Below are 22976 nucleotides of genomic sequence, written 5' to 3' on the forward strand. Positions count from 1 at the left end.
GTGTGGGGGAAACTACTGTGTGGGGGACACTACTGTATGGGGGCAGTGTGAGGGAAATACTGTATGGGAAATACTGTGGGGGCAGTGTGGGGAAAACTACTGTGTGAGGGAAAATACTGTATGGGGGTAGTGTGGGGGACACTACTGTGTGGGGGAAATTTCTGTATGGGGGCTGTGTGGAGGAAACTACTGTGTGGGGCAGTGTGGAAGAAATTACTGTATAGGGGCAGTGTGGGGGGAAACTACTGTGGGGGCAGTGTGGAGGAAATTACTGTATAGGGGCAGTGTGGGGGAAACTACTGTGGGGGCAGTGTGGGGGAAACCACTGTATGGGGGCAGTGTGGAGGAAACTACTGTGTGGGGGCAGTGTGGAGGAAATTACTGTGTGGGGGAAACTACTGTACGGAGGCAGTGTGGGGGAAACTACTGTATGGGGGCATTGGGGGGGAAATTACTGTGTGGGGCATTGTGGGGGGAAATTACTATATGGGGCAGTGTGGGGGAAATTACTGTATGGGGGAAACTCTTGTGGGGGCAGTGTGGGGGGAAATTACTATATTGGGGCAGCGTGGGGGAAATTACTATATGGGGCAGCGTGGGGGCGTTGTTATTGTGGAGGCACTGTAGGGGCAATTCTATTACAAACCGGATTCCAAAAAAGTTGGGACACTAAACAAATTGTGAATAAAAACTGAATGCAATGATGTGGAGATGGCAAATGTCAATATTTTATTTGTAATAGAACGTAGATGACAGATCAAACGTTTAATCCGAGTAAATGTATCATTTTAAAGGAAAAATACGTTGATTCAAATTTTCACAGTGTCAACAAATCCCCAAAAAGTTGGGACAAGTAGCAATAAGAGGCTGGAAAAAGTAAATTTGAGCATAACGAAGAGCTGGAAGACCAATTAACACTAATTAGGTCAATTGGCAACATGATTGGGTATATAAAGAGCTTCTCAGAGTGGCAGTGTCTCTATGTTGCGCAGAAAGATAGTGGAGCAATATCAGAAAGGTGTTACCCAGCGAAAAATTGCAAAGACTTTGCATCTATCATCATCAACTGTGCATAACATCATCCGAAGATTCAGAGAATCTGGAACAATCTCTGTGCGTAAGGGTCAAGGCCGTAAAACCATACTGGATGCCCGTGATCTCCGGGCCCTTAAATGACACTGCACCACAAACAGGAATGCTACTGTAAAGGAAATCACAGAATGGGCTCAGGAATACTTCCAGAAACCATTGTCAGTGAACACAATCCACCGTGCCATCCGCCGTTGCCAGCTGAAACTCTACAGTGCAAAGAAGAAGCCATTTCTAAGCAAAATCCACAAGCTTAGGCGTTTTCACTGGGCCAGGGATCATTTAAAATGGAGTGTGGCAAAATGGAAGACTGTTCTGTGGTCAGACGAGTCACGATTCAAAGTTCTTTTTGGAAATCTGGGACGCCATGTCATCCGGACCAAAGAGGACAAGGACAACCCAAGTTGTTATCAACGCTCAGTTCAGAAGCCTGCATCTCTGATGGTATGGGGTTGCATGAGTGCGTGTGGCATGGGCAGCTTGCATGTCTGGAAAGGCACCATTAATGCAGAAAAATATATTCAAGTTCTAGCACAACATATGCTCCCATCCAGACGTCATCTCTTTCAGGGAAGACCCTGCATTTTTCAACAAGATAATGCCAGACCACATTCTGCATCAATCACAACATCATGGCTGCGTAGGAGAAGGATCCGGGTACTGAAATGGCCAGTCTGCAGTCCAGATCTTTCACCTATAGAGAACATTTGGCGCATCATAAAGAGGAAGGTGCAACAAAGAAGGCCCAAGACGAATGGACAGTTAGAGGCCTGTATTAGACAAGAATGGGAGAGCATTCCTATTTCTAAACTTGAGAAACTGGTCTCCTCGGTCCCCAGACGTCTGTTGAGTGTTGTAAGAAGAAGGGGAGATGCCACACAGTGGTGAAAATGGCCTTGTCCCAACTTTTTGGGGATTTGTTGACACCATGAAATTCTGATTCAACATATTTTTCGCTTAAAATGGTACATTTTCTCAGTTTAAACTTTTGTTCCGTGATTTATGTTCTATTCTGAATAAAATATTAGAAGTTGGCACCTCCACATCATTGCATTCAGTTTTTATTCACGATTTGTATAGTGTCCCAACTTTTTTGGAATCCGGTTTGTATTTCTGGGGACACTATACAGGGATTATTACCTGGAGCACAATACAGGGTGTTATTACTGGGGGCACTCTAGGGGACATTATAACGGCTGTAGACACTATAGGGACATTTGGGGTAATTTATCAAACTGGTGTAAAGTAGAACTGGGTTAGTTGCCCATAGCAACCAATCAGATTCCACCTTTGATTTTTGACAGCTCTTTTGGAAATCCAGTTCTACTTTACACCAGTTGGATAAATTGTCACAATTTTTTTCAGCAGTATAGTACCTGGGGCATTGGGGGGCACAACATTGAGGGTTGGCAGCAGGATGACACTGTGGGGACACCAGGATGGGGAGGTTGATGGAAAAACAGAGAAATTTAACGTGTCTGTATTTCAAACTCTGTAGAGACGAGATGTGGCTGAAAGAATTTGTCATGGCGGTCTAACGTCTGATGGAGGAGAAGAGGAAAGAGAAGGTCTACATGACAGGAGACGTCCCTGGATGTAAGAGGTATGTGGTCAAGTATTGGGGGGGGGGGGGGGTGCCAGAGAAAGTACCAGCCCTGGGTGCCAAACACCCTGGGCACGCCACTGCCTGGTCCTAAGCAGTCTGTGGATATCTTTCCTGATTTCTCTCAAGGTTAGTTTCCTGGCACAAATGCTTTTGCTCTAGCAGCTTCTCAGTTCACAGGAATGGTGTTTTTCCTGGGGAAAATTAATTTTCCTTGCCACCAGCTTCTGCCAGGCTCACAAGCTAGAGCTTCATCCACAGTCCGAGCCAGACTGATCTCTAAATTAGTTAGAACTAACCAAACAGGGGTGTGGCCAGCACATGACCCTGGTGACTATACCAGAATGCTGCCAGATGTTACCTATTTGCTTTCCCATATTGAGCCCTGTGTGATATATAGCACCTAAAATAAATTACATTAACCCTTTTAGCAATAATTAACCCTTGCTACGGGTGTGCTGAAGTAGTAGCGGCAGCATTTTGTTATTTCCTGCCCACACATTCTATTATGGATGACTGATGCTAGAGCAGAGGTGGAGCAGGAGAAGCAGTAGCTTATGGTGTTGACAGTGATGATGACAACAGTGACCATGTACTAATTAGGGATGAGCACGAATATACGAATAGCGAAATATTCGTCCGAATATTACAACTTCGTAAATTCGCGAATATTTCTAATATATTAAAATATATTAGTTATAACGAATATTAATTTTTTCTCCTTCTGAACCCATTAGTCATATTAGTAACTTACTTTAATATCACTAAATTAGTGCTAGTAATTTAGTATCACAAATTTTGTGATAGTAAAAATTACTACCATCACTAATGGGTTGGCTTGGTAGAATTGTCGAATATAGCGCTATATTCTCTATCTTCGTCTATTCGACCAAGCCAACCCAATAGCATACAGCCCTTATGCGATGCGATTCACTCGCATATTTAATTGCCGATTTATCGCATAACAAACTATCTTACATAAAGAGGAAAATTATAAATCAGTAATGAGAATCGTTACTGATTTATAATTTTCCTCTTTATGTAAGATAGTTTATGTTATGCGATAAATCGGCAATTAAATATGCGAGTGAATCGCGTCGCATAAGGGCTGTATGCTATTGGGTTGGCTTGGTCGAATAGACGAAGATAGAGAATATAGCGCTATATTTGACATTCAACAATTCTACCAAGCCAACAGTTGCTTACGGTTGGCTTGGTAGAATTGTCGAATATAGCAAATATAGCGCTATATTCTATATCTTCGTCTATTCAACCAAGGCATCCCAATAGCATACAGCCCTTATGCGACCCAATCCACACGCATATGTAATTGGCTATTTGTCGCATAACAAACTATCCTACATAAAGAGGGAAATTATAAATCATTACTGATTTATAATTTTCCTCTTTATGTACAGCACTATATTAGCTAAATTGCAGTCTATATGTGTATATTACGAATATTCAAAAAAACTAAGTTATTGCAATATAGCGAATATTCATAAAATACACATATAGACTGCAATTTAGCTAATATAGTGCTATAATCTTTTTTTTTATAGTCAAATTTTTTTTGTCTCTTCTGAGCTTAATTTTTGGAAAAAATGGACATTATAAAAAAAAAATACTACAGCACTATATTAGCTAAATTGCAGTCTATATGTATATATTACAATATTCGCTATATTGCTATATCTTTGTTTTTTCGAATATTCGTAATAGATTTTTTTGAATAAGTTATAGCAATATTGCGAATATTGTAATATATACATATGGACTGCAATTTAGCTAATAGAGTGCAGTATATATATTTTTTTATAGCATCAATTTTTTCCAAAAATGAAGTTCGGAAGAGACAAAAAAATTTACTATAAAAAAATAAATTTTAGAACTATATTAGCTAAATTATGTGTATTTTACGAATATTCGGTATATTGCTATAACTTCGTATTTTAGAATATTCGTAATATTCTAAAAAACAAAGTTATAGCAATACAGTGAATATTCGTAAAATACACATATTAGCCAACCAATATGAAAGTTGCCTTATACAGTTTAAAGAAAATCGCAATACGCAAAAAATAAAATCGTATATTATTCGAGATAAATAGAATAATGACGAATATTCGATATCGACGAATATAAGACAAATTTTCAATTGAATATTTGCGAAATATCTCAAAATCGAATATGGCACCTCCCGCTCATCACTAGTACTAATTATGGATGTGGCCTGGCTACTAAAATGCCAACAGGGAGGAGGACAATCTTGCTCAAATTGCTAGGTAGTTCTATTTTATTGCATGAGCCTGTGATGCCGCTTCAAGTGCTGAAGGAAATTCGTTGTTACTACATTTGTGCCTAAATGGACACATCTTATTCTCTAACTGCAGAGCTTGCATACTGATTTTGTTGGTGGGCAATGCTGTGAAAAATTCCCATATGGGAGATGTCCATACAGGCTTGCCCTAGGTTTGACCCTACAACAACAACCTGTTCCCAAGCTGATTAAAATAGAATCACATTTACTCATGGCAGGTTTTTTTTTCCGATTAGCTCTGCTCTTGGTCACCACCACCACCACTCATCTCCTCTTATGTCATTACCTCCTCATTACCCTGATCCAGTCTCCAGGTCCTGCCCATCAAACAATCCTCATCATTCCTGCTACTTTTCTCAGACTTTGATATGTCATGGACACCACCTCATAATTCCCACCTCTATATATGCCCCTAATGCCACTATCACCACAGCCACCAGCTTCCCTACCATGACCATGGCTACAAGTGCCACTCCTGCCGCCACCAACAAGGCTATACATTTAAGTCATTATGCTCTCCTCCTCCGCCTGCAGTCCAAATGCTGACTTTACTCTTGCAACAGAAACACTATTTGTAATATCTTCCTTGGCACCCAGAGTGTTGTCTCTAAGGAGAAAAGAAGGCACAACACTAAGAAAAATCAGTGAAGGCATAAATGATGGAAAATCCATCTTCAAATTCACTATTATACAGAAGGAGCAGGAGGAATGCTCTGAACACTGGCTTAAAGACATGGTGTTAAACTGAGAGGTAACAACAACTTGCTTGGACTGAGATGATGAGTACATCACACAGTCCATAATGTCATCTGCTTTCTTCGCAATAATATGAGGTTGACTACCAAAGGCAAAGGACAACTATGGTCTGCTACTGCTGGCAGGACGGCAGGTGCTGACAGTGCCGCTGCTGCTACTTCTGCTACAGCCACCCACATTCCCACTGATAAATGACATGGTACAGGTGTTTGATTTTACATTACCCCATCCATTACCACTCCATATTTTACTAGATATTTTATATTTAATGCTATTCATATAAAAAAAAAAAAAAAATCAGAAGTCACACAATCTATCCACAAAAGTACACTATATTTTTGGACAGAGTCCAGTACAATATAGCTGTGATGCAGAACAATATGTCAGGCACAATAGTCTCTGATCAACTGAATTTCCTTAATAAACTTTAAAACATATATTTTTTTTAAGATGGTCAAGTGGAGAAAGAGTCTGTTACAGTATATGGTTGGTAACTTTGGCGCACACCAATATTTCAGACACACTAGTCTTAGATCAACTGAACGTTTTTAATAAACTTTGAAATAGTAAAAATAAATGGTAAATTAGACAGAAATATGGTTGGTAACCAAAGCATACCAACAAGTCAGGTTGATACAATAGTCTGTCATCAACAGAATTTTTTTAAATAAAAAAATAAATAAAAATAAAAAATAAATAAAAAAGTTATATATATATATATATATATAAATAACTTTTTTATTTATTTTTTATTTTTATTTATTTTTTTATTTAAAAAAAATAAATAAATATATATAAATATATATATATACACGAATATTCACTAGTGTGTATATATATATATATATATATATATATATATATATATATATTTTTTTATTATTTTAAAAAAGGTCATTTGGACAGCGTAAGTCCACTACCAGACACGATCAGTAACTGTGACGCACATATATACTTCAGGTACTATAATCTGTAATTACCTTAATTTTTTAAAAATACACTTAGTTTTTTTTTTTTTATAGACAGGGTCGATGACAATATATGAGCGGTAACTGTGACACACACCAGTACGTCAGGCAGCAGACTATCAGCACCAGAATTGATACTATAAAAAGCTTATTATGTGATGGAGAATGGGGTGATCCACATTATTAAAAATGAGTTGTATAACGTTCAATGCTGCACACTAGCACGAACATTCTTAAATAAATGGCACATTGACTCCCGTCTCTAAAACTCATCTCTGTGAAAAGATTATAAATGGCTACGGTGTTCTCCCCACTGTAAAACATCCTCTCTAACATGAAACTATCTGTATTGAATGTAAGATCTTTTTATTTTTATCTACCAGAGATCCTAACCCTCCAATGTATAAACCCAGAAAACCCTGGCAGATCCTGGCTGGGATGGTATAGAGTGCCGATAACATGGCCAATGACTTCACAGCTATAGTCCCTCATGATTGACTAAAGCTCACTGCATGGCATTATGGTCGAGCCTGCTGGGATCCACCTTCTCCATCCTCTCATCTTTCCTCTATTCTGGTATGTAAAATAAGTGATTCATTCAAGAAGAATCACCAAAAATTGGATTTGCTAGAAATCAATGTTTTGGAGAAATTTGTAACTTATTTGATTTGTGTAGAATCTCATTGCTCATCGATACTGCACTTAGGGGTGGAAAAGAAAAAGTGTGTGCCATGCTTGTACGGGCTGCCTTTGTGTATCATCTAGGGCATGTGTTCTATCTGGGACATATGGTTGCAAGCATACTTGAAATGGCAGACAAAACGTAGCCCTTAATGCAGTGTGAACAAAGGGTGCCATTTTGAACTTTTTTTTTGTTATTGAAGACAGTTTTCCAGTTTTCATTCTGGTATAGGTATATATGCATATATCCATGTATAATTTTATGTACATTTCTCTTCTAGTTTATACTACAGTAGATATATGAAAGTACACATATACTAAATGTGTTGAGTATTGTACTAGTATTCAGGACATAGGTTGGATGTCTGCTCTATGTAGGTTACACTAATACATGTAAGAAGGGTTTCTTCAGGGGGAGACAAGATTTTTTCCAGGTTCCTTTAAGATTACAAAAGGTTGAGAATGTCTGTCAGTATCTGAATAGTTAAAACGGACAGTACTATAGCTAGTATTATTGGAGGTAGTATGAACCCTTCCCCTTACTTATGTCTAGCATCGAAGAAAGTATAGGGGTGCATGGTCCATATGAAAAATATGCAGAATAACTAAAGAACAAGCATTTCAGCTTACTGACATTTATACAGTGGGGTACCCACAGCCCCATCTGCATGTGCAATAGCACCTAGATCGCAGGTCAATTATTTGTCTTTATTAGTGTGTCAGTTTTTTTTTTCATTTTTCATCTTGGTGTTTCTTTGTTTTTGGTGGCAATACTATTTATTAAAAGTAAGATCAGCCAGGGACATTTCTTCAGTACATTGCTTAAGGGGATTGTCCACGTTTGGGGGCCTGAACCACCCAAGTACGCATACTTACCTCCCCACTACTGAGTTTTGCCTACTTCAGTCCTCCACGGCCACACTTTAGTCCGGCATGTCATGTGTCCCCCAGCACCCATTGACATGGCGAATGTGGAATACATCACCCTATGGCCAGTTATTGGCTGCAGTGGGACACCTTACCCTCATGAAACTAGATGTTGACAGGTGGGACCAGAGTGTGTCAGTGGCAGCAGAGGACTGAAGGGGTCTGAACATAGTGACAGAGAGCGGGTAAGTATGTTTCCCTCTGGAGGTCTGGTGATGTGGGGCCACTGAACATGGGCAAACCCTTTAAAGTCTAAATTCTATTGTCAAATAATATGTACAGCTGTATTAGGATGAAAAAAATAAATTATATTATTTATATATATATAATATATCATATCCAGTGTATTGTCAGGGGGTCTGTAACTTACCAGCACACTGTTGTTTTAATGAATAGCCTGAGACTCCAGTGGCCAACAATGAATAACACATCAATACCCACAAGACAGAATATAGCCGCCATCACACACCTGGTACCTGTAAAATCAAATCTTCAATTTAGTCATTTTAATGTCTGACAAAACAATTAATAATTTTTTTATACGATAACACTTGGTCTGTACAAGGAAAGGAAATATATCCTAACTTGAACCTCAGGCAAGACATGCGACACCAAAATGTATAAACTGTCAAGTCTTCTTCCTGGTTTAATGACTTTTATTAATGGTATGATAACAGGATATTGGCTTAGAGTCTGTTTATTAAATATCCTGGTATTGTATGTGTCAATATTTTTATGTTCTGTCCGTACAATGTGTTCTATTAATGCTCTAGATTTTCTATCTTTACAAAATACCTGAGAGTAGGAAGACAGATTGTGGAGGCCCCCCTCCCCCCAACGCAGAAAACGCTCTCAGAAAAACAGATACACTGTGCAAGTGCAAGGCCTGAGAGGCAGTGCATGACTTAACACAATGAATTGTCCACTCTTTGGGGGAGATTTTGCCCACTCTTCTGCACTGCAGGAGGATGTGACTAATTTATGACGAGGCGCAGGCCTCATCATAAATTATGTGCACCTCCGGCCCGTTCCTGCACCAGAGTGAAAGCTACAACAGGTCTGTGCTGCTGAAGATTTGTGTCTTCCTTTCACTAAAATATTGATGCGCACACTGTCTGCTCCAAAAATCTGTTGAAAAAGTGGTGCAAATTGGAGCAATTTGGTGCATCTAGAGCAGGGTTCCTCAACTGCGGCCCTCCAGCTGTTGCAAAACTACAACTCCAACAATGCCCTGCTGTAGGCTGATACCTGTAGGCTGTTCAGGCATGCTGGGAGTTGTAGTTTTGCAACAGCTGGAGGGCCGCAGTTTGGGGATGCCTGATCAAGGATTTCTGTGCTGTTTCAAATGGGAGGGGTTTAGTGGGAAGGGGGCTGGGACTCACACTAAAAAGCAAGGTCTAAAACACTGGCATAAAAATCTGTCTCAAAGTAAGGCCTCGTGCACACGGCCGTTGTTTTGGTCCGCATCCGAGACGCAGTTTTTGGCAGCTCGGATGCGGACCCATTCACTTCAATAGGGCCGCAAAAGAGCTGTCCGTATCCGTTGCTCCGTTCCGTGGTCCACAAAAAAAAATATAACCTGTCCTATTCTTGTCCGCGCTTTGCGGACAAGAATAGACAGTTATATTAAAGGCTGTCCGTGCACACGGACCGCAAAACACACAACGATCGTGTGCATGTAGCCTAAGCCAACCAATAGTTGGTATAGAGTCAGAGAAATGAGTCTAGATTTATCATCCAGCCCCTGTGATTAATCTGGTGCAGGTCTAGACAGCCCAGGTAAGCTTACACCATTTTTAGGATTAGTAAATCTAAACCATGAGCCTTTCATCTAGGCCACACTCCTTGTCTAGTAAGTCACAAATAGTGTCCAAAACACACAATTAATGTGGTGCAGCAACCCAGGGGAATTGCAGACATGATGGATATTGGACAGTGGTCCAGTGGCAGTCACAGTGGCCAGGCTTCTATCCACCAAATCTCCTTTACTCCTGGGGCTGGTGCAGTGATGAGGGGGATGGTTTTGGATTGATAGGAGTAGTGGTTCACCTTGTGCATACCCTGTGTAGGTTCTCCTTGCTAGTGGAAGGTAGGATGCCCTTGGTCTAAGGCCTCATGCACACAACGTGGTATGGGTCTGCATTTGAGCCGCATTTTTTGCGGGTCGGATGCGGACCCATTCACTTCAATGGGACCGCAAAAGATGGCAGACAGAACTCTGCGTGCTGTCCACATCCGCACGCGGAACATGTCCTATTATGGTCCAAGGATCACGGACAAGGATAGGACTGCTCTATTGTGGGTTGGACGTTCCGTAAAATGAGGAATGCACCTAGCCGGTATCCGTGTTTTCAGGACACAGTCGTGTGCATGAGGCCTTAGTGTATAAATTGATAGGTAGGAGACTGAGATGAAGTTGAACAAGTAAGGCATGCGGTTGTATTATTGTAACGGAAGCGTTTTTGCTGATCCATGATGGATCCGCAAAAAAGGCTAGTGTGAAAGTAGCCTATGTTTTTATTTATTTTTACTTGTCAGCAAGTTGCAGAACACTTCCTCACAAGATGAAGGTATACATTCTTACAAGGCAGATTCCAGCAATGGTCTGAAAGGTCTGGCGAGTCCCACTGTTCTCTAGGGTGCAGCAATCTATTTCTCCTGATACAGTTCCTCAAACAGCAATTCCTCTGCTATGCAGCTCCAGCGGGGGTGCACAGAAATCTCAAATTGCTGCAAAAGATGTTAAGCCAGGCTGGAAACCTAAGGCTAGGTCTACACAGCAACATTTGTTGCGCAACATTTTGTCGCACCCATGTCGCGCGGCAATTTTTAGTATGGTAGTCTATGGTGTCGCACTGCGACGTGAGACATGCTGCGACTGCGACACATCGCAAAAAAAAAACATTTAAAGACGGATTTTTCTGCGACTGTCGCGTCACAGTGCGACACCATAGACTACTATTATAAAAATTGTTGCGCGACATTCGTGTAGACCTAGCCTAAGGCTTATTTCACATAAGTGAATGAGTCAGGGTCTGTTAAGGTAAAAACGGATGTTTAATCAGTTTTCTCTGCAATTGCATTCAGTGTTTAGTTTTTTTTCCATGCAGGTGCCATTAGAACCTCAGGGCTCATCTTCGGCATTCTTCTAAGTCTTCCAAATATTTGTTGGATGAGTATCTTATCCATATGGACACACCCATAAGGTATGTATTAAACAATGGCTTCTTTTTATTGCTGCTGGGGCAATTTATTACTAACAAGCTACTGGCTGCAGTAACCTCTGATTTACTAATAGATGGCCATTTCTACTGTGGAAATCTTTACTGACATTGTACCACCCTTTACTAGATGTCTCCTTTGTCACTAATATTCATATACAGGAAACACTAACTCAGAAATGTCACTCCTCTTTTATGACCTTAGTAGGCACCACCAATTCTTGGGCCTCCGTCACATGGATGTATCCGATTTTCGGTCTGCAAAAACTGATCTGTTTAAACGGATACCTTGCATGGCATTCTATTGTATTCTCATTCCTATAACTAGAAAGAACCGTTCTGATCTACAAATATGGACAAGAAAAGGACCTACAGTGAGATTCTAGGCACTAAAACGGACTGTGGAAGAATTCTTGAGATATGACACTCATGAGAGCAAGTCACTTTCATGTTTGAAGGTAGGCATTAACTTGTCATCAGGTAGGGAATATTTTGTGCTTTATTTTTTGTCTTTTCTTTAAGACCTTACATGTTAGAACTTGTACTTTCATGATGTGTAAATCTGGTCACTTATTGTGATTAGGATAGTTTATTATTCCAGTGCTGCTCTTAATACCAGTTGTTTACTTCGAAATCTGAGTATGTGGACCACTAATGTTACTGAAAAGAAGTATGTAAAAAATGTAAATGATAAATAGGCCTATTGTGACAATGAGATTAACTGATCGTCTATTTAGAACCTGCTTTTTATATTTAGCATTGATATATAACACATCCAAGTACACAGCATGCACTAACCCTAAGGCCTCTTTCACACGGGCGTCAGTTTTTTTGCCCGGATAAGAGGCAGGTGCGTTGCGGGAAAATGCGCGATTTTTCCGCGCGAGTGCAAAACATTGTCATGCGTTGCACTCGCGTGAGAAAAATCGCACATGTTTGGTACCCAAACCCGAACTTCTTCACAGAAGTTCGGGCTTGGGATTGATGTTCTGAAGATTGTATTATTTTCCCTTATAACATGGTTATAAGGGAAAATAATAGCATTCTGAATACAGAATGCATAGTAAAACAGCGCTAGAGGGGTTAAAAAAAAAATTAAAAAATTTAACTCACCTTAGTCCACTTGATCGCGAAGCCCGGCATCTCCTTGTGTCTCCTCTGCTGAACAGGACCTGGGGTGAGCTGCTGCATTAAATAGAGGTTAAGGACCTTCGATGACGTCACTCCGGTCATCACATGGTACGTCACATGATCTTTTACCATGGTGATTCACCATGGTAAAAGACCATGTGATGACCGGAGTGACGTCATTCAAAGGTCCTTAACCTCTATTTAATGCAGCAGCTCACCCCAGGTCCTGTTCAGCAGAGGAGACACAAGGAGATGCCGGGCTTCGCGATCAAGTGGACTAAGGTGAGTTAAATTTTTTTAATTTTTTTTTTAACCCCTCTAGCGCTGTTTTACTATGCATTCTGTATTCAGAATGCTATTATTTTCCCTTATAACCATGTTATAAGGGAAAATAATAATGATCGGGTCTCCATCCCGATCGTCTCCTAGCAACCGTGCGTGAAAATCGCACCGCATCCGTACTTGCTTGCGGATGCTATGCGATTTTCACGCTTCCCATTCACTTCTATGGGGCCTGCGTCGCGTGAAAATCGGACAATATAGAGCATGCTGCGATTTTCACTCAACGCACAAGTGATGCGTGAAAATCACCGCTCATGTGCACAGCCCCATAGAAATGAATGGGTCAGGATTCAGTGCGGGTGCAATACGTTCATCGCACCCGCACGGAAAACTCGCCCGTGTGAAAGGGGCCTTAGTCAGAGAAATACTAGTCAGGTCTGAAAAAGGTCTTCTGGATTGTTAGCCCTATCCTGCTTAGTTAAAGAGGACCTTTCACCTAGATATCCTTAATCCAATTATTATCCTACCTTATAGTGCGGCCCCCACTGATGTCTTGGCAATTTTTTCTACTTCTAAAGAACCTCCCATTAGTCCGCTGTGGTCCCCGTATCTTTTGGCGCCTCATATGCTAATGAGGCGACTCGGTTATACTAGGCGTGGACTTGTATTTCTCCTGGGCGGGGCTATCTTCTCCCTGTCTGCGAGCTCATCCAATCAGAGCGCCCCGCTCTTAGCCAGGGAGAAGGAGCTCAAGTTCTCGCGAGAATCACAGCTCCTTCTGCCGCGAGAACTTGAGCATATGAGGCGCCAAAAGATACAGGGACCACAATGGACGAACGGGGGGTTCTTTAGAAAAAAAAAAAGTCAAGACATCAGTGGGGGCCACACTATAAGGTAGGATAATAATCCAGATGGATGGTCCTCTTTAAGTTGAAGGAGAAGTTCCTTTTTAATCTTTTTAACTGTGCTCTATTTGTGCAGTTTTCCACCCCCTTCTGGTCCTCAGCTGTGTCATGTCACCGTCTCTCCAACAGACAGCGGGGGACATTTACTAAGCATGTTGCACCAAAAAGAATGGGGTTTTTATATGCGCCAAATATATCAACCGTTTTCAGCAGAATTTTCACTATAGAAAATGCATCATGCCCGAAATGAGCTATAAATGTCAAAGTGGGCGGGGCTATCAAATTGGCGGATATTATGCCTCATTTATCGTCAGAAATGGCTCAAATTGTTACAGCTTATGTGGTGGTGTTTTGTCAAAAAGTCGCATTTATGAAAAGAAAACCAACCTGTCATGGGAAGAAGTGACAGGTAAGTACTAAAGCATAATGATATAAATGAGCTAGACAGCAGGGTTTTGTCAGTAAATGGTCATTAAACAAAAACAACAACAAAAACGTCCCGAGTCTGAGACAAAAGTTGCAATTTACCACTGGAAATGTCGAAAATATGCTTTAAATGTTGCAAGTGTGGTCTGAAATGGCTCATTTCGGTTTTAAAAAAGTCGCAATTTAATGCTATTGGCGGTAAAATGTTGCAAAAATAGGCAGATAATCAAGTTTATATTTCAAAAACGTCACATTTTAAAAGTGGCGCATGCCTTTTGATATATGAGGTGAAACGAATCACCACTTTTGATTTGTAATGTTAGTATTTTTTTGCTGCATATTACGCCATTATTGATAAATGTCCCCCAGTGTCTGCTGTGTGAACAGGAAGTCAGTTTCTTTCTTTTTTTTCTTATGACAGCCTTGACGCCAGTCTCATAGGATTGAACTGAGAAACCGACTTCCTGTACACACATAAGATGCTGTGTCAGTTGGAGAGTCAGAGTGTCAGTGACATGATCAGGCCGAGAACCATAAGGGAGGGAATAACTCACAAATACAGCCACAGGTAAGAAAATTACCTTTACTTCTATTTACATCATATACCTTTCAGAGAATAAAAATTTACAAAAAATGTAAGTGCTTCTTTAATTATTTCCAGCTAGTCTGTTTACTGAGGGGTTGTTTCTGCTTTACACAATCCTGTGTGGAAGGCTACCACAGAATGGGTAAAAAATACTCACTTTACTGATCCTCCGCCGCTGCTGTTCCACCGCATACCGGGCCCCTGCTGGTGTCTGCTTCCTGGTCCACTTGTCGTATGGGAAATGCCTGGCGATATCTGCTCAGGCTGAGACGATTCACCGTTGTGGCCAGTGATTGGCTGGGCAGGCATCTTCTGCCACTTCCTGTATGTCACGCTAGGACCAGGACGGAGAAACCAGCCAGTAAGGGTTAGAAGGGCAGTGGTAGTGGATTGGTGAGGTCTTTTATTTAACCCATTTAATGCTCAAAGAGTTCCCAAAGATAAGCTTGCCCGAGATAAACCTCCAGTGATCAGTTGTAATATGTGTGGTGAATTCTCCTGAAGTGCCACCACAGGACACATGCTTTTTCAACAATCCAAGATACAAAAAAGAAGGAAGAGAACTTTTAACAAAACTGCAATGTAAAATAAAGATCCTAAAGCTAATGCGGATGACCTAAGAGTGGAAGGTATGTGACCCCACTCATTTCAGAGCAATGACATCACATGAATGTATCATTTTTGTACTGCTTATCTTCTTCTGGAATGTATTAAGGGATTACCTTGTATCAGTAAAGTAAAGTTTAACTCTTTTATTGCTCAATATTATTTAGAATACCGTATATGTTTAGTCTTTTCGTGGGATATGTTCAAAGGGAAATCTGTCACCATGCCCTCCCTATTCAACTGTTTGCATAGACACATAGCTGTATTTCACCTGATTAAAATAAACTTTTCTTTTGTTGATCTGAGGCTCCGTTCCTGAGTTATGATACTTAATATGCAAATGAGGCCTTTGGTGCAATCAGGACATCACCATTGCTCTTGTTGCATCCACGCTCCCCTCCTTTCTGTGGCCAACCCCTCCCTCTCTATGTTGCCACTGCTTGGCCCTGTCAATCAAAGCAGCTAAGAATGGGCTGGCCACAGAAATGGGTGGAGCTTGGGTGAAAAGAGAGCAATGGTGATGCCTTCATTGCCCTAAAAGCCTAATTTGCATATTAAGAAAAAGTATCATAACTTGGAAACGGTGGTGGATGGTGAGTTAAGTAGTTCTATTTGTATTGTTAGCTATTTCTGACCCTCTTTTCTCTCCTTTTTAAATATTACAGCAGAAAACCCCTTTAATGGTAAAATTAGGGAACGTTTTCTGATTTGTGAAAGATAGAGGAGAACAGGAAGGCCACTGGGTCAGTCTGTAATCCTGGACCATCAATGAAATACTTCTACGTAGTGCTCAAACCCCTTCAGTTAAGTCAACCAAAGTAGTCTTTTTTGGTGGGATCAGTGAAGTAATATTTATGGGAATCTTCCAACTATCCCTTGATAACAGATATCAGAGGAAACAATGTTAGATTTTAGGAGTCTGATAGTGGATCTTTACCCTCTACCCATGGAGAAGACATGCATCCTGGGCAATTCCAAAGAGATTTAATAAAACAGGAACATTTTGACCAGTTTGTTTCACTGTCCCATTGAGATTGTGTTCTCAAACTCAAATTTAATGTATATACTGGACAACATATGGGAGCATAAATAGATACTAGGATTTAGGTTCTTTTTAGACAAAACATTTGTAAGAGAGGACATTTTTGGTAAATTTTGTATTGATACTGAAGACAAACTAGTTCTGGATCTGTAACAGGATGTATAGTCTGATATTAGTTTTATCGATATATTTTTATTTTTATGTAACCTTTGGTTTAAATGGGTTGTGCAGGCAGTCTATATTGATGACCTATGCTGAGGGTAGGCCATCACTAAAGACTACCTGCACAACCACTTTAAGATGCATAGAAGGGAATGAATGGAACACACACAAGCGCATATTACATAGTTCTACAAACATATTTTTGTTCCATAGACAATTTATATGTCATGGATGAACGGGGAGAGCATAAGGAATGTAGAAAGAACATGCCTTGCGGATATTAACAGATTGAAATCAAAGTAAATATTTATTGGTCTACCACCGGGAGAGGGGTGTTTTATCTTTGTAGTCAACCACCTGTCAAATATGTTTTGGGTTATAGAAGGGTCTCAAATTCCTCAGTCTATATTTTACCATTAATTAGTAGCTTAGTGCAAAGACAGCTTGGTTATGTTACTTGCCTAATGAATTCATGTAATGGCTTTGCAAACAAGCGGCGGGCATGAATTATGGGTATTTGTCATATCTTTTTGCTTTGCTCTGTTATAAAACACGTCTACCAAAACCACATTTTAAGGACTTGATTTCTAACAAAATGAGTAAAGGCTCGGCATGTGTGCTTTACTTAATTTAGATTAATCAGAGCAACGAATGGCTATTTTTCAGAAAATAAACATAGGAGCAGATTTACTAATCCTAAAGATAATGTAAACTTAGACAGGCTGTCTAGACCAGCACCAGATTTATCACAGGGCTCAAGCTAGATGATAAATCTGCTGCAGGGACAGGCACTGTTGTCTAACTCTATGCCAGCTATTGGTTGGCTTACTATGAGACATCAGTTTTCAACAGAATTGTGGCACAAAACATTGCATCAGGCCATGCTCTTTCCACTAACTGCCCCTCTCCCCCATTTTTCAGGACATTTGAATAATTTGGAGAAGTTCTCATGCCAAATCTAACTAATTTGTGCTACTTTTTAGACAAACTTGAGGTGCAGACACTGAATCTGGGTCATTCTATTTTTACATTTGACATTTTTTGTGGGTTTCCCAAGTTCAAATGTGTGGTTCATACCAAGGTAGACAGGAACAAATGCATGATTTTTAAACCGTGTTTCTAAATTCATTGGTGCCCATGTTGAAATGTTGAAGTTGTGGTCCACCTATAATTGTACTCAATTTCTGACAAAGCTTTAAATCCCCTGTTTCCGTTTACACAGTCATAGAGTGACATGATCGTTCTGGCTGCCCGTAGCCACCAATAGGGGGAGCTCACTGCATATGGAAGGGAACCGGTCTTTTCTTTCTCGTGGCACTGCCCCATCCCCTACCATGAAAAAGCAGTTCTAACTTCAAAAAGCATGTTATAGAGCAGGAGGAGCTGAGCAGATTGAGATATAGTTCTATAGGAAATGATTTATTGTAAGTTGTATTTTATTGTATTGTTGTAGGTTGTATTTTATTTATTTAACTCTCCGCTCTTTCTATTCTTAGGAGTCCAGCAGGCATACCAACTCTGACAGCCTTCTTTGTATAAGTGTGTATAAATAGATAGCTGTCAATCACTGAGTAGGACCACCCATTGGACTCCTAAGCCCATGCTTAGCACAGATGTAAAGGAATAAAATCCAATTTATGCTCAATCTTTTCCCATGAACTATGCATCAACTCAGCTCCTCCTGCTCAATAATATACTGCCTGCAGACTGCAGGGTAACAGGTTTACTTTAACTCAACATGGTAGCCAAAGGTGCCCCAGATTTATCATCCAGCATCAGTCACTTTGATAAACCTACTAACAGCCAAAAAGTACCTAATCAGGGTAAAGGTGTATACCTAGCACCATTCAGATAGCCACTGGGGCTTATTACCTAACATGACCCATATTTACAAATTTGCAATAGCTAAAATATAACTTATATTGTTGCATATAAAACTGTGAGCACTAAATAAAGTGTATTAAAATAACTGTTCACTGCGTACAGATTTCTTTTTGCAATTGGTGCCTAGAGGGGAGATGTGCACTCTCTCCACCCCACAGCAGCGACACTGCCAGCCTTATAACAATAGCCAGTGAGCCCACTGACTTACTGAAAGGATCTGGGCTGAGTACCATCCACTAACATGCTTATAAATGAAGCTGAACTGAGCTGTAAGCAGACAAAAGCATCTAAAACCTAGACCTGCCCTCCGACATGTAGGCAATAGGAAATACAACTCACCTACACCCTATTCGTCCTTTGATCCCATCATAGGGCAAATGGGAGGTGGCTCGATGATGTCCTGCGCAGGTGCCAGCTGCGCACAGACTCAAAAAACAAGTGAAGGCAAGAAAACCTCCTACCGAGCCTGCGCACAGACTTAGACCTAGAAACAGAATCAGAATCGCAAGTGCGCATGTCCTGCGCAACCAGTAGATGCCGCCGGACTTAATAAAGAAGGCAGAGTCGGGACCACTAGTGTGGCGAAGGGTGGTAACCATACAGTGACCTAACCCAGAGTATACAAGTGGTCTATAACATGAGTCAACCATGCCCACATTGGCCAGAACAAAAAGGGAGAATACAAGAAATGTAGACAAAATTTATGCATCTGTGAACTCCTACAAAAAATAATAAAATGAACAGGCGCTGGCTTCATGATATCTCACAAGAAAGTATCTAAATGTTAGTCAATAGTGTTGAGCGAACCCAAACTGTAAAGTTCGGGTCCTTATCGAACTTTGACGATTTTTGGTACCCGGACCTGAACCCGAACTTTGCCGAAAAAGTTTGGGTTCGGTGTTCGGGCATTTAAAAAATCTTGTTGAAAGGCTGCAGGACAGCCAATCAACAAGCTTTTAAGCTGTGTGCCCTTAGAAACCATCACAGCCATCTCTACTAATGGCATGGCTGTGATTGGCCGGTGCATCATGTGACCCATCCTCTATATAAGCTGGATCACGTGTAGCACTGCCCATCAGCTCTCAGTAGTGAAGGCACAGAAAGCAGGCAGCTGAAGTGAGGGACAGTGTCAGTGTGATTATTTTTGTGGGTGCAATACACCATCTTTGCACCCCTGACACAGAAAGCTAATCATAAATCTGGCTGTTAATTCTGTGGGTGACCTACAGCGATTTTTTGTGTGGGTGCAATGCAACATTGTACTTTGTACCCCTGACACACAAATATAGTAGTTAATCCGTCTCTTAGTTAGATGCATGTCATATACCCATTAATTGTGTGAAGTACACCTGCATTGCATACGTGACAGGGAAATTGATATAGCTAATCAGTCTCTTAGTTAGATGCGCATAATATACCCATTTATTGCGTGAGGTACACCTGCACTGCATACATGACAGGGAAATTGATATAGTTAATCCGTCTCTTAGCCAGGTGCGCATCATATACCCATTTATTGCGTGAAGTACAGTCGCGGCCAAAAGTTTTGAGAATTACATAAATATTGGAAATTGGAAAAGTAAAGTTTTTATAATAGCAATTTGCATATACTCCAGAATGTTATGAAGAGTGATCAGATGAATTGCATAGTCCTTCTTTGCCATGAAATTTAACTTAATCCCAAAAAACCTTTCCACTGCATTTCATTACTGTCATTAAAGGACCTGCTGAGATCATTTCAGTAATTGTCTTGTTAACTGAGGTGAGCACAAGGCTGGAGATCATTATGTCAGGCTGATTGGGTTAAAATGGCAGACTTGACCTGTTAAAAGGAGGGTGATGCTTGATATAATTGTGCTTCCATTGTTAACCATGGTGACCTGCAAAGAAACGCGTGCAGCCATCATTGCGTTGCATAAAAATGGCTTCACAGGCAAGGATATTGTGGCTACTAAGATTGCACCTCAATCAACAATTTATAGGATCATGAAGAACTTCAAGGAAAGAGGTTCAATTCTTGTTAAGAAGGCTTCAGGGCATCCAAGAAAGTCCAGCAAGCGCCAGGATCTTATCCTAAAGAGGATTCAGCTGCGGGATCGGAGTGCCACCAGTGCAAAGCTTGCTCAGGAATGGCAGCAGGCAGGTGTGAACGCATCTGCACGCACAGTGAGGCGAAGACTTTTGGAAGATGGCCTGGGGTCAAGAAGGGCAGCAAAGAAGCCACTTCTCTCCAAAAAAAACATCACGGACAGATTGATCTTCTGCAGAAAATATGGTGAATGGACTGCTAAAGGACTGGGGCAAAGTCATATTCTCCGATGAAGCCTCTTTCCGATTGTTTGGGGCATCAGGAAAAAGGCTTTTCTGGAGAAGAAAAGGTGAGCGCTACCATCAGTCCTGTGTCATGCCAACAGTAAAGCATCCTGAGACCATTCATGTGTGGGGTTGCTTCTCATCCAAGGGAATGGGCTCACTCACAATTTTGCCCCAAAACACAGCCATGAATAAAGAATGGTACCAAAACACCCTCCAACAGCAACTTCTTCCAACAATCCAACAACAGTTTGGTGAAGAACAATGCATTTTCCAGCACGATGGAGCACCGTGCCATAAGGCAAAAGTGATAACCAAGTGGCTCGGGGACCAAAACGTTGACATTTTGGGTCCATGGCCTGGAAACTCCCCAGATCTTAATCCCATTGAGAACTTGTGGTCAATCCTCAAGAGGCGGGTGGACAAATAAAAACCCACTAATTCTGACAAACTCCAAGAAGTGATTATGAAAGAATGGGTTGCTATCAGTCAGGAATTGGCCCAGAAGTTGATTGAGAGCATGCCCAGTCGAATTGCAGAGGTCCTTAAAAAGACGGGCCAACACTGCAAATACTGACTCTTTGCATAAATGTCATGTAATTGTCGATAAAAGCCTTTGAAACGTATGAAGTGCGTGTAATTATATTTCACTACATCACAGAAACAACTGAAACAAAGATCTAAAAGCAGTTTAGCAGCAAAGTTTGTGAAAACTAATATTTTATCATTCTCAAAACTTTTGGCCACGACTGTACACCTGCACTGCATATGTGACAGGGAAAATAATATAGATAACTTGTCTGTTAGTTCAGTGGGTGACCTCAAAGAATGAGGAGGAGAGCATCAAATAAGGGACGTGGCCCTGGTCGTGGTGCTGCTGGGGTTGGTGGAGCTCCTGTTGTAGGGAGAGGACGTGGTCAATTTGTGCCAGCTACACGCCCAAATGAAACACCTTCCTCAGGTGCACGTAGGCGACAGAACGTTCAGCGTTATTTTGTAGGCCCGAATACCGGTGTACGAATGATGAGGCCAAGTAGAGGCTGTAGTAGATTGGGTGGCTGACAGTGCCTCCAGTTCCTTCACATTGTCTCCCACCTGGTCCCCTTCTGAAAGCGCAGAATTGTCACCAGCAGCCCATGGGCATCTGTCTTTCACCTCACCCCCTTGCAAATCAGCCAGGCAGTCTGAACCCCAAGTCATGCAGCAGTCTCTTATGCTTTTTAATGACTCTGCTGACAGGGTTTCTGAGGGCCACATTAGCCCTGCTCCAGAAGTGGAAGACATTGAGTGCACTGATGCCCAACCACTTATGTTTCAGGATGTGTGACATGGCAGGACCACCGCAGCACATCTCGGATAATAACAAAACACAGGTGCCAACTGAGGCGGCTTTCTGCAGTGTGCAGACTGCAAGGAGGGCAGGGGTGAAGAGTGGGTGGAAGATGATGTGGAGGATGATGAGATCCTAGACCCCACATGGAATCAAGGTCATGCGACTGACACGTGCAGTTTGGAGGAAGAGGTGGTGGTCGCACAGCAGAAGAGGGAGCAGGGTGCAAAAGCAGAGTGGCCATCCCCTAGCCAGTACGTCTGCTACTGCCCACCGCACCCAGGGACAGAGCACACCAAAGCCAGCTCCAAGGAGATCCCTAGCATGCCAATTCTTCAGACAATGTGCTGATGACAAAATGCGGGTGGTTTGCATGCTGTGCAATCAGAGATTGAAGCGAGGCATAAATGTTCTAAACCTTAGCACCACCGGCATGACCAGGCATCTAAATGCAAAGCACGGGCTGCAGTGGAGTAAACACCTCAAAAACCACAAAATATCTCAGGCTCCTCCTGTTCCCTCTTCTGCTTCTGCAGTCTCGGCATCTTCCTCCCCCTCTGGAGTGACAGTGGCACCTGGCACCCCACAAACAGGGGATGTCACAGTCACCAAGCATCTCCACAATGTCCCATGGAAGCATTAAGCTGTCCATCTCCCAAACACTGGAGAGAAAGAGGAAGTACCCCCCCTACCCACCTGCGATCCCTGGCCCTGAATGCCAGCATTTCAAAATTCCTGGCCTTT

The 22976-nt window shown here is 41.5% G+C and overlaps 1 protein-coding gene and 1 long non-coding RNA gene across 3 annotated transcripts in view; one reads left to right on the forward strand and one right to left on the reverse strand.

Moving 5' to 3' along the window:
- Positions 1-22976, reverse strand: part of RBPMS (RNA binding protein, mRNA processing factor) — a 238605-nt gene that overhangs the window by 10872 nt on the left and 204757 nt on the right. For both annotated transcript variants that reach the window (XM_044304518.1, XM_044304512.1), the window contains one exon: positions 8715-8820. In XM_044304518.1, coding sequence (XP_044160453.1) covers positions 8775-8820 — 46 coding nt within the window. In that variant the 3' untranslated portion in view covers positions 8715-8774. The remainder of the gene's footprint in view (positions 1-8714; positions 8821-22976) is intronic.
- LOC122945452 overlaps positions 14802-22976 on the forward strand; it is a 31776-nt gene continuing 23601 nt past the window's right edge. Inside the window, exon 1 of the long non-coding RNA XR_006391118.1 lies at positions 14802-14877. This is a non-coding gene — a long non-coding RNA (uncharacterized LOC122945452). The remainder of the gene's footprint in view (positions 14878-22976) is intronic.

Source organism: Bufo gargarizans, chromosome 1 (assembly GCF_014858855.1).
Source record: "Bufo gargarizans isolate SCDJY-AF-19 chromosome 1, ASM1485885v1, whole genome shotgun sequence".
In the NCBI taxonomy this organism is placed as follows: Eukaryota; Metazoa; Chordata; class Amphibia; order Anura; family Bufonidae; genus Bufo; species Bufo gargarizans.